The sequence below is a fragment of the Phycodurus eques genome, chromosome 15 (assembly GCF_024500275.1).
Source record: "Phycodurus eques isolate BA_2022a chromosome 15, UOR_Pequ_1.1, whole genome shotgun sequence".
Taxonomy (NCBI): domain Eukaryota; kingdom Metazoa; phylum Chordata; class Actinopteri; order Syngnathiformes; family Syngnathidae; genus Phycodurus; species Phycodurus eques.
In genome coordinates, this window is record NC_084539.1 from 22,912,335 (window position 1) to 22,924,295 (window position 11,961).

At 51.5% G+C, this 11,961-nt stretch overlaps 1 protein-coding gene across 1 annotated transcript; it reads left to right on the forward strand.

Annotated features, from left to right (window-relative positions):
- Window positions 1-973: 973 nt before the first annotated feature.
- oclna (occludin a) lies at window positions 974-10,205 on the forward strand. Its single transcript, XM_061697895.1, has 9 exons — window positions 974-1,160; window positions 2,152-2,238; window positions 2,948-3,578; window positions 4,645-4,812; window positions 6,765-6,895; window positions 8,468-8,617; window positions 8,689-8,860; window positions 9,288-9,329; window positions 9,584-10,205. Exons 2-9 carry the CDS (start codon window positions 2,189-2,191, stop codon window positions 9,680-9,682), a joined length of 1,443 nt encoding a protein of 480 aa, XP_061553879.1. The 5' UTR covers window positions 974-1,160; window positions 2,152-2,188; the 3' UTR covers window positions 9,683-10,205.
- Window positions 10,206-11,961: the final 1,756 nt, after the last annotated feature.

The window sequence follows — 11,961 nt, forward strand, 5'->3', positions numbered from 1 at the left end:
AATGTCCATCTGTGTATTCCATAGTGGGCATTAGTTCAAATTGAACCGATTCGGATTGAGTTCCTGTTTTGGTCAGAAAGGAGGCCAAAATCTTTTCCAAAGCAAAAGCAGATGTTTGCAAATGTTTTATTTGGATTCGACACAAAGCGAGTCAGGCTGCTTTCTGATAATAAATCGAACTGATTTACTGTTGAGATGCTGAAATCAGAGGATGTGGACAAGGTCTCCGATATCGTTTTCTATGTCAAATAATCGTCGCCCCTCGCGTCTTGCTTTTTTCATAACGCAGCTTATTATTGAATATCGTCGCTGTTAAAATGGTCGAGTCTAAAGTGGTCGTGCAAGATGAGCTTCTGCAGCTCAAGTTGGATTCATGTGAATGGGACTGCAAAAGCCAAATGTGTCAACACTTCGCTCATTTCATTCCGCATTTGGGGATTTTTGTTTGCATTTATTCCGTAAGAAAGTTGTTCATTTGAAAAACTGGCGCATGCTCTAACTAGCTAAACTAGTCAATGTGGGAACAATATAGCAGCACCATCGGATTCCGAACATCCGTGGAAAAGAAAGTTGCCGAGTGAGTTTCTCAGTTTTTTTGTTTAAAAAAAACAACAACTTTCATATAACGTTTTGCACATTTGACAGTGGAGTGCAAAGTCGGGCCACAAAGTTGCCAGGAGGGCAGAAGAAGAAAGAAGGAAAACAAAACGGGCTCCATTTGAAATCTGCAAGTTACATTTCCCGCATGCACTCGCAGCCTTTTTGGCCTCCTAATTTTGCGACTGTAATTAAATGAAATGAAACGTTTAATTGTAGAATACTGGCGGTTGGGGATTCACAATTTATCATTCTGAATGTGAAACTTTGCTCACATAAAAGAGATGAGATGATCACACGAAACGGTGTTTCTGTTTTCCCGTGAACTCAGCATTTCCGGTGACGTAGGGTGACACCTGCAAGTGGGCGTGGCCAGTGATGTCAGGTCAAGGTGTGGTTTTTGTTTTGCGTCGCTCCCTTTCAGGTCGACGTCGATTTCTTGCTTGACTTTCTTTGACTTTTGACTTTTGGGTTTTGGTTTTTGTGCCGTAAACTTTCACGTTTCTCCTTGTGCGATTGTTGTTGTTGTTGTTGTTGTTGTTGTAGCAGCTCATCCAAAAAAGGTAAAACACGTTTTCTTGTTGTTTCTGTCCAGCTAAGGTGATTTGAGCAGCTAACTATATATAATTTGAACGTGACGTGTGGTTAGGGTTTTTAAAAAAAGAAAAAAAAAAAAATGCTGACTAGTGTCTTGGCATTGTTGTCAAATGTTTTCAAAAGGTTATCTCTGTCCAAGTAACCTTACGGAAAGCATGATGACCCGTCCCAAAGATACATCCGTCGTTGTTTTTATTTTTTCAATCAGGCTAAAAAAAAAAAAAACCGTAAGTGTGGTTGTTGCAATCATTTGAATACAGTTTCGAATACTGTGCCAGTCTCGTGACGTCACGGTGGACCTTTTCTGGCGACCTCATGAGTGCTCCACGGCTGCAATCGAGCCCCTAATTTCAATTCTTTTTGATTGAAGTTGATCATTATTTGAGTTCTTTCAATTTCGCAGCGAATCAGAAATTGATTTCTCACAATCTCTCAAAGCTGCTTTTTTTTTTTTTTTTTTTTTTTTTTTGTTGCATGCTTGTTTCATGTTATTTGTGTCTTTTATTTCCCTTATCGTTATCGTTGGAATTTCATCCGCGGTATGATGCAACCGTGTCAATTGTATTCCCGGAAGTGGAACGACTGCTATTTGCGTGTCTTCGTTGTCACACGAGACGAGCAATTGGGATGATTTCTGATTTCTGTTTCAAGCGCGTGCCCCGCTGACACTAACAACACGGCCGCGTACCGAGAGGAGCTCGTTTTTTTCTTGTCATTTGTTGTTCTCGGCGGACATGCTGGAAATTTCAATCACGTCGTCGTCTTGTTTGCGCTCGCTACGATCGATCCGAATTGCCACGCAAATTTCCGCGCGACCTTGAGTAGAATTCAACATTTGCCGCCGGCTGACGAAGCGACGGAGGACTCCAAATATCGAGCTCTTCTAACTGGACAACTGTAACTGTAACCTTTTTGTGAACTTTTCTTGTTCTCTTTTTTTTTTTTTTGGGTGAGCAGAAAGACGCAGTAGAAGACAACAGAAGTGACTGCAGCGATGTCGGGCAGACCCAACGGGAGTCCGCCTCCCTACGAGTCGGACGGCTAGTAAGTGCCGACCCCTTGGTTCGTTCGTTTCATGACGGGGAGATTATCATATAACATCACTTTGAGGAAAGAAAAAGAAGACTCTCGCTCCGACAGTTCTTCGCGCCCCGTTGAAGTTTACTGTAAAACAAAATGAAATGAGACATGGTACATTAAACACCAAAATGTTGAACCAAACCTGCATCGTGATGAAAATATGCTAGCTTGATGCTAAACGCTATAGACTGGCTCAAGGAAATTAGCATGGCTGTTACGTCAATTCCGAAAGCTTCCGACAACTGCTACTGAAAGACGCGCAGAGCAGCAATACATACAAACAAAGCGCACAATAAAACTCACAGGAGCTTAGTTGGGGACCTTCTCCGCCTCTTCTTCGTGCTCTTGTTTACGCCGCATGTTTTCCGGTAGCGCTCGGCGCTGCGGGCGAAAAGGGGCCGAGCCTGAAAATCCACGCGCGAAACCCCCAAAAGTTTTAGAATTGCCTTTAAATGCCACAAGATGGCGGCTAAGCGCAACTGCTGTCTAAACGATGCTCCTCAACGCACGCGAACATAGTTCCTGAGTATGGAGATGCCACGAGATGGCGGCAAAGCGCAACTTTTGTGTAAACGAAGCCCCTGAACTTACTGCAACATTTCCCCCAGGTTTTGTTTCTTTTCCAATGCCAAGCATGTCCCCTTTCCAACCCCCCCCCCCCCCCCTCGGGCAGCAACGCGCCTCCCCAGCCGGCGTACTCGTACTACCCGGACGACGAGTTCCAGCACTTCTACGGCTGGACGTCCCCGCCGGGCGTGCTGAAGATCATGGCCGTCCTGGTGGTGGTCATGTGCGTGGCCATCTTCGCCTGCGTGGCCTCCACCCTGGCGTGGGACTCCCAGGGGGCGCTGTCGGGCTTCGGCGGCGGCGTCGGCGGGGGCTCGTACGGGAGCTACCCGGGAGGCGGCGGCTTCGGCTCCTTCGGCGGCGGCGCCTTCGGGCCCGGCAACAACTACGGCGGGCTCGGCGGGAACTACGACGACCCCCGCTCGGCCAAAGGCTTCATTATCGCCACGGCGGCCCTGGCCTTCATCTTCGCGCTGGCCGTCTTCGTGGTCATCGCGTCCCACCGGAGCGTCTCGGAGAGCCGCAAGTTCTACCTGGCCGTCGTCGTCCTGTGCGGCGTTTTGGCTCTGCTGATGCTGATCGCCGCCATCGTGTACCTGATGGCCGTCAACCCCGCGGCGCAGTCGCAAGGCTCCGCTTACGGCAGCCAGATCGCCGGCCTGTGCGCGCAGTACCAGGCGCCGGGCGTCTTTGTCAACCAGTACCTGTACCACTACTGCGTGGTGGAGCCGCAGGAGGTACGCACGTCTTGCGTGACTTTTCGCGCCGTCTTTTGCGAGCCCTTTCCCCTTTCACCTCTCCGATTTTCTTCACCTTTTGACGTCTGGTTGGAAACGCTTGATTTTTCAGAATTGTCCGACGAGCGTCCGACTGACTTCATCGGCCGATATTGGCCCTTTCAAGTTTTTTTACACGCATGAACGCATTTCCACATTTGACAAAAGATCACGACATTGTAACAAGCAACAGTACCGAGTTCCCGGTAAATTTCGGTGGATGTGTCAATTGGGCACACATTTCTTTCGGGGAAACCTTTTAAAGACGAATCTGACAAAGTTCGGCTCCTGTTTGACTTTAACGCTCTGCACGTCGTACATTTGATGTTTTGAGGAGAGACCGCGTTTTAGTTTGAAGTCAGACACACGCCAAGAAAATGGGATTCACGTTAAAGGGTTTTTCCCAGTAACGTCACTCGTTGTGTTGCTTATACACTCCAAACATTCATGGCCAAAATCCTTGGTGTGTTTTTGGACTTCAAGAAATGCGCGTATATTTTGTCTTCTGACGTGGGAAGAACCTATTTGCGTTCCATCATCAGTGGACAGATGGCTGGATAGGTGGAGAACGCAACACCGCTCATCACCAAAAGAACACCATGCCTGCAGTAAAGCACGGCGGTGGGAGCAACGTGCTTCTGTGCCCAAACGGGGGCCGTAGCCCAGGTGCAAGGAATCCGTGGTTCACAAAACCGATTATTAGCTTTCTAGCACTCTCGCGATTGGCGGAACTGGAAGTTAAACGGTTCAACTGAATCGAGAGTTTCACTTCGGAGTGAAATCGAAGAAAGCGCCAAGGCTCTAAAGCAGAGCCTTGCGGGACACCATAGAACCGCAGTCACCAATTGACAGGAGATTCGGCGGGTGTGACTATCATTGGAGGGTAGGTGGAAAAGTTTCAAGAAGCCTCGCACCAAATTGAACAGGAAGTCTCCCATTTTGATTTGAAGCAGCCAATTCGATCCAAGAATTTGCCCAAATGGATTTGCCGTGACAAAACGAGCGGGTGCTTTCTGTCTCGCGGCAGGCCGTCGCGGTGGTGTTCGGCTTTTTGGCGGCGGCCGCCCTCGTCGTCATGCTGGTGTTCGCGCTCAAGACGCGCAAGAAGATCATCGAGTACGGCAAGAGCAACGTCCTGTGGAAGCGCGTCAAGGTGCTGGAGGACGGAGAGCCCCCGCAGGACGTCGAAGCCTGGGTGAGCGCTTGGCACGATTGACAAACGGAGAGGAAACTGACACCGCATTAGGTGTACAACTTAATCGTTCAAAAATCATACCGAGAGCTATTCCTAATACTTTGACCCACTCGTGTCACGAAATGAATAAGATTGGCCAAATAGGCGGACTTTTAATGCGTAAAGGAAAATGCAAGTACGTCGTAGCTCATTCCACTTTCCGAGGGAGCCAATTTCCAATTCAGGACTTGAGCTCACTTTCTTCTTTCTGGAGCTTTGGTCCGTCACGGACACGGTCTGGAGATTCCCGACTTGTTTTTCTTGCATATTTGCTTGTCCTTTATGTCCGTGAAAGAAAACCTTGCGCGTCCACGTTTCGGACAAACCGCCTGTACGGTACCCAGTGCATAAATGCTCGCAATGCGATTCGTCTCCTGAGCAGACAAAAAGCCTTTCGCGCTTCCCGAAAGCAGACGACTTGTGGCGATGTCGTCTTCCCAAACCATTTTCCCGAGGTCTTAGCGACACGAGCGATGCGATAAATAAAACGATGAGCTGACTAAGCAGTTTAGCGGGCAGAAAGAAATCTGCACGCAAATCTACCTTCGGGGCTAACGTGTCCCTTCTGCACCGACGCATTCGCGACTTACTCAAATGTATCTAAGCTAACTATTTTCGCTCGTCATTGTCTTACAAACATCCAGAATTTCAATCTTGAGGCAACATAACGTCTCACGGCCCCCGCGGGGTGAGGGAAGAGGCGGCGTTTGACGACACTTGGCAGACTTATGGAGCACAAAACGAGTACGCAGTTTTTGTCCAAATGCAGAGAGGAGTTGCGGTGCAGGTGAAGAGAAACGTGCGTGCGCGTGCGCGTGATATTTGAGGCGGTCGGACCAGTTCGGCGGGGGTGCGGGTGGGGGGGGGGGCGGGGCGCGGCGTGGCGGGTGTCGGTTTCAAGGTGTGACGCCAATAGTTTCACTCTCACGACGTCGCATTCTCACTGCGAGAGTCACGCACGCACGCAGGAACAGAGATTCTCGTCTTCCGCGCTGTTTTCGTGGAGGTCACGTGAGCGCACGCGGCGGGCCCGCGCACGCTCGTCGTTCCGCATTCCGCGTGGTTACCTCGCTGAAAAAAACAAAACACGGACAATATATTGCAAAGTTTGCTGTTGGAGAAAAGCAGTCAAGTTATGAGAATAGTGTTGCTTTTTGAGAGAAAAATCGTCCAAAAATCGTCTTTCCACGAGCGTGAGGCGCACTGAAAAGTCGTAAATGTTCTCCAAAATGGACGGAGCGCCTTCGAATGTGTGGAGCGAGTTCCAACATCTATAAATGTTGTTGTGTGATGCGCGCCTTATGTATGTGTTAAATGCAAATCATAGGAAATAAATACAAATAATATTAAATGAATACATATTTTGATACGGCGCGCCCTATGGTCGTGAAAATACGGTAATCTTACACAAATACATTCTCTTTTTTCTCCCCCCAAATTTTGAAAGAAAAAAATAGCAAACTTACATGAATACATGACTTTTTTCCTCAATATTTTTTTATGGGAAAAACTGGAAAGCTGGACAAAAAACAATAATTCCCCAAATGTTTTTGGAGGAAAATAAAAAATCTTAGCCAAATAAATTCCTATTCTTCCAAAATATTTATGTATATTTCTGAGAAAAAAAATACGAACCTTGTCTTATCTTTATTTGGAAGATATTTTTCTAAGAAGTACCAGTCATAAAAATGATTTCATAGCAATAAAGTTCCTTTTTTTTCCTTTCAATTTTGACTTTATTCTTGTGATATTTTCCAGTTTTCGATGTCTTCTACATTCCAGATAGAATCGAATCCGTTTGAAACATTTGGAGTCGGCGCGGCCTGAGACTCGCGGCGCTTCGACGCCAACGAGCGCGTCGTCTTCGCTTCTCCTCAAGCGCGTCCAACGTTTCCCGCCGGGTGTTTCGGCAGGTGAACAACGTGTCGGTGCCGCTCGAGGAGCTCCCCGTGGCCGACTTCCCGGAGAAGCCGAGGAGTTGGGCGAGTCGCCCGGACGACGAGAGCGCCGACGACGGCAAACCTCGCTACGGCTACACGCCACCGTCAGTCCGCGCTTCGCCAGCTTCGCACGATGGGGACACTTTCGTGTTCATCCGTGAGGATGAGGATGAGGATGAGGATGAGGATGTCATACGCTGACACGTGTGCCGTGCTGACTCGTTCAGAGTCAACAAAACCGACACCCAGGGGTGTCGCGAGGTTTTGACATATAGGTTGGCGTAGCCCCCCCGCCCCCCCCAAATTTTGTGGAGACCAATATCTTTTTTGAGGGGGGCTGAAGATGGGTTTTAGGGGGCTATGACAGTGACACTTGGCCGTAAACATCCATCCATCCCTTTTCTAGCGCTTATCCGAGGTCGGGTCGCGGGGGCCGTAGCTTTAGCGGGGGACGCCCGGACTTCCCTCTCCCCGGCCGCTTCGTCCGGCTCTTCCGGGGGATCGATCCCGAGGCGTTCCCGGGCCAGCCGAGAAACGTGGTCTCTCCCGCGTGACCCTCACGATACGTTTGGGACTGCCACGTCGGACCGGGATTCCCCCCCCCCCCCCCCCCCCCCCCCCGCCGTCGGAGCCGACTCGCCACCGGCTGGTGATCGGTTGACCGCTGAGACATGCGGCCGCAAGTCCGATGACACGACCGCAAAGTCCATCGTCGAACTGCGACCTCGGGCGTCCCGGTGCCGAGTGCGCGTGTGGACACCCTTACGCTTGAACATGGTGTTCGTTACGGATAATCTAACACCGCCTCTCACCGTGGGCAACTCCGGAGCGGAGGCGAGTCCGACCCCTCTCGAGAGGACCGGTACCGGAGCCCGAGCCGTGCGCGGAGGCGAGTCCGACTACATCCAGTCGGAACTTCTCGACCTCACGCACCGGCTCGGGCTCCTTCCCTGCCAGAGAGGGGACGTTCCACGTCCCGAGAGCCGGCTTCTGTAGCCGGGGATCGGATCGCCGAGGTCCCCGCCTTCGGCCGCCGCCCGGCTCGCACTGCACCCGACCCCGATGGCCCCTCCCGCAGGCGGTGAGCCCACGGGAAGGGGGAACCACGTTACCGGTCGGGCGCTCGCCTTCGAGCCCCACCTCCGGGCCTGGCTCCGGAGGTGGGGCCCCGGTGACCCGCGTCCGGGTAAGGGAAACCTAGATCCATCAATAGTTTTCATCATAGGGCTCTTTTAGCCGTGCTCGGTCTGGTCCCTCACCTCGGACCTGCTTGCCGTGGGTGACCCTGCCAGGGGCGTGAAGCCCCAGACAACTCAGCTCCTAGGATCATTGGGACGCACAAACCCCTCCACCACCATGAGGTGACGGCTGAAGGAGGGGCGCCATAAACACGTACTGGCAAATAATTTTGGGGGGGGGCTTGAGAAGATTTTAGGGGGGGCTCTAAAATCTTAGGCCTAGTGACGCCCCTGCAAACAGCAAAGTTTCACATGATTGTTACACAATGTGTGTATAATTTGCTGCGTGTGTGTGTAATGTTTACTATTTGACGGCACGGCATCCTCGTGCGCCCTGAAGCAGCCGAACAAAATTCATTCTGAACGTTCTGTTTTTTCTTCCGATAATTACGACTATAATAATTCCTCCGGTGCGTGTCACGCGTGTGCGTCGGTCAGGCCGGCGGAGGAGGAGCGGCCCGCGGGTAACGGCGTTCCTTACGGCGCCGACTCGGACGTTCCGAGCTCGGCCGGGAGACGGCGGGACCCCGAGGCCGACTACGCCTCTTCGGGAGACGAGCTGGACGACGACGATGCCGACTTCTACAGGTGGACGCGCCCGCCCGCCGGGTCTGCGCGGACGCGTCGCGCCGATACGAATTGTCGCTTGTGCTCCTCAGCGAGTTCCCGCCCGTCGCCGACGAGCGCCAGCGAAACGAGTACAAGCGAGAGTTCGACCGCGACCGCCGCGAGTACAAAGAGCTCCAGGCCGAGCTGGACGCCGTCAACAAGAAACTCGGCGACGTCGACCGACAGCTGGACGAGCTGCGGGAGGGAAGCCCGCAGTACCTGGTCAGTAGAGGGCGCCAGTCGCCACGTTCGGCACAAAAAAACCTAAACCCCAAAAAAGCACACGCAGGCGAGTCTGCCATTTTGGTTCCAAGCGGCCGATTTGCGGTCAATTCAAATCGAAGCCCCCGAGAGCCAGTTTGACTTGAGTTGACCCGCAAAACGCCTCAAAAACCTAAACCGAAGGCCACAAAGACGGGAAGTCCGCCGAGCGGCCGTTGTTGGGTCAACGGCGTCATTTTCGGATCGATTCGAAACGAAGCCCCGAAAGCCACTTTGACGTGGACACGTGGAATTTGGAAACGTGGAAACGCAGGAAAAAGTCTCAAAAAGACGCGGGCAGGCTGCCGTTTTGGTCGGATTTCGAGGTGTCCTTCAAAGACGTTTAAATGTGAAAAGAATAACGACAATCATAATCATTTTCCGCCAGGACGCTCTGGACGAGTACAACAGGATCAAGAACGTGAAACAGGTGAGGCGGCTTCGGTCGGCGCTCGGCAAATGTTTTGAAAGTGAAAGTGAAACTGAGCTGTCAATAACACGCGCTGGACGGGATTCCAACGACGACCACGACGACGACGTTTCGGCCACAGTAACATTCCGCACACTTTGAACATCTGAGCGATTGTTTGACGCGCCGCTAGAGGGTGCCCGCGTGCCACGCTTTGAGAACGAGGGCATTCGAGCGAGCGGCCGATGAGCTTTTGGTGTTTTTGTGCGTGGCAGTCGGCGGATTATCGCGCCAGGAAGAGGCGGAGCAAATACCTGAAGGCCAAACTCAACCACATCAAGAAGATGGTCAGCGACTACGACCGCAGCGCCTGAGACGTGGCGGCGTCGTCCTCGTCCTCAGCCGCGACGTTTGTGTCGTGCGCGCGGGCGGTCGGACGCGATCGGGACCCTGACGGCCGAATTCAAACTCTTTTTAGCAGACGCCATCGAGAGCGCGAAGTCGTACTACTTTTAACAAAGAACCTTTCATCACGAAATGTACTTTGGCGTGCATTCACGCGGGCCGGTTGCGACCTTTGACGGTGGTTTGTGGGACTTTTTTTTCGGAGACTCAAATGTCCACACGATGTACTTTTATCTACTGATCTCTTTTTTTTTTTTACTGCAGTTTAGCCACCAGGTGGAAGCATCGGGCGGTATTTGATGGTGGATGGGATTGTTATGTCACCAAAGGGTGCATTGTTTGAGTTATTACATGTTTGAAAAACGTTGATGATAAATGCATACAAATATATGAACTTCGATTACTTTCGAAATTGTGAGTGTAGTTTTATTCGACTTGATCCTTGTAATGACGTCTCCCGTTTCCACTGAGCCTTAAATAAACGAGCATGATGAACTTCGCCTCGTGTTTCCCGCCAGACTTTATGAAATCGAAGTATTCGAAGGGTTCGTGTTTCCGATGAGTTTTTATGAAATGAAGATGATTTTGAATTTTGCTTTCTCATCGAGCCTTTTGTAAATACGATGTCTCGCGTTTCCAATGACTTTTATTCAACTGACGCGATTTCACGTTTTAACGTTTGATTGAACATCTTCCCGCCGAGGAAAATTCAAGTTTGTCTCGGTAGTTTTGCGAAATTGCCATGATTTTCCCCTTGAATAATGTCTCCCATGTTTCCCATGACACTTGATCACATCGACACGTTTTTCAAGTACTTTTTACGATGTAATGTTTTCCCCTAATAGCGAACGAAACGGCCAAATCGTCACGCTCATCTGCTCTGCGATCCGCGGAAGGTCACGTGACCCGACCCGGGAAAACAGGCTGCCGGACTTCCCGCGCATGCTACGCTAACGAGCATAATTACCACCCATCAAGTCCGAAACGTCGATTATGGCCGTCCGGTTTTCAAAGCGCGGTCGCTCCGGGATCGTAATGATGTCCGGCTCGTCGCGAGCCGCCATCGAACGACTCGTTTCCCGCAATCCTTCGTCAGATGAACCTTTTCAAACGATTTCCCGCCGTGCTTTATGACATGAACGTGATGTGTTTTGAATCATTTAATAACGTCTGATGTTTCCAGTGAGGCTTTGGGAGCAGGCCGCCGGCGTCCTCGACCTTTGCCGTGACCCTGCCGTCCCCCCCCCCGCCCCCGCCCCTCGCGATAATCCGCAGATCGCGACAGATGTGTTTCGCTCGTCCAATTCGGCTCGCTACGACCGACCAATCGGAGGACGGGAAAGTGCCGATGTCATAGAATTTGAAATGCGACGGTTTAAAGATATAGTGCCGTGGCTAATCCGGTTTTTGTTCGGCGGGCCGGCAGCGCGATTGATCGGGACGGCGCCGGGCAGGATTACGCTGACGCGGCGACGTTTTACAGGCCGGAGTCCGATTGGACGGAAGAAAAACGAAAAAATGCAACAGCCGCGTCCTGGAACAAATGTTACAATTTAGCTCGGAAAGGGAGGTCGGTACTTCCGAAAAGGTCGACCTCGGCCATCCGCCACTCGGCAAACGACCGCGAGTGTGTGCGTGTGAGCGCGCGCGTGTGCGTGTGTTGATCACTAAGCAGCCTAACAGATTAGTAGCACGTTTCGCGTGCGCGTCACATTGCGTCTTTGACGGCGATCCTGAGGTCAAAGCGGGTTCGTCCCTCAGCCGCCAATCAGAGCCGAGGCCGCGGGTGACACTCGCGAACGGCGGTGGGCTTTCGAGACCTCGTTGGGGTTTCGAAACGATTTGATGGGAAATTGTGATTTCCCCGGTAGGTTGCGGGAGGGATCGCTTGAAAGTGTCGCACGTCGACATTTTGTTTGACTTTTGCGACATGGTGGCAGTCGAGACATCGTTAAGACGACGGGTGTCTCATTTCAGTTCATCGAGACGCTTGCGGCCCTTTTTTCGTTTTCCGCGGGCACGTTGCCGCCCCCGTGCCGCGAGAGCCCCGCTTCCGGTCCTTCCTTTGGAACATTTCACACATTCGTCGTCGAGGCAATCCCGATGGACGGAGCGAACGGTGATACGCTTCTAGCGGAACGCGAATTGACAAAAACGGCTTCATGAAAATGGGGCGAGTTGCACAATTGACACGCGTTGCGCTTCAAACTCTGCGGATACGAGCGCATACACGATCTCAACTACTCGT

Excerpts from the sequence above, each read along its gene's own strand:
- oclna (XM_061697895.1), top strand. The coding sequence starts at position 2,189 with ATGTCGGGCAGACCCAACGGGAGTCCGCCTCCCTACGAGTCGGACGGC. Across the intron at positions 3,579-4,644 it reads GCGTGGTGGAGCCGCAGGAG|GCCGTCGCGGTGGTGTTCGG; the intron begins GTACGCACGTCT and ends GTCTCGCGGCAG. Across the intron at positions 8,861-9,287 it reads AGGGAAGCCCGCAGTACCTG|GACGCTCTGGACGAGTACAA; the intron begins GTCAGTAGAGGG and ends ATTTTCCGCCAG.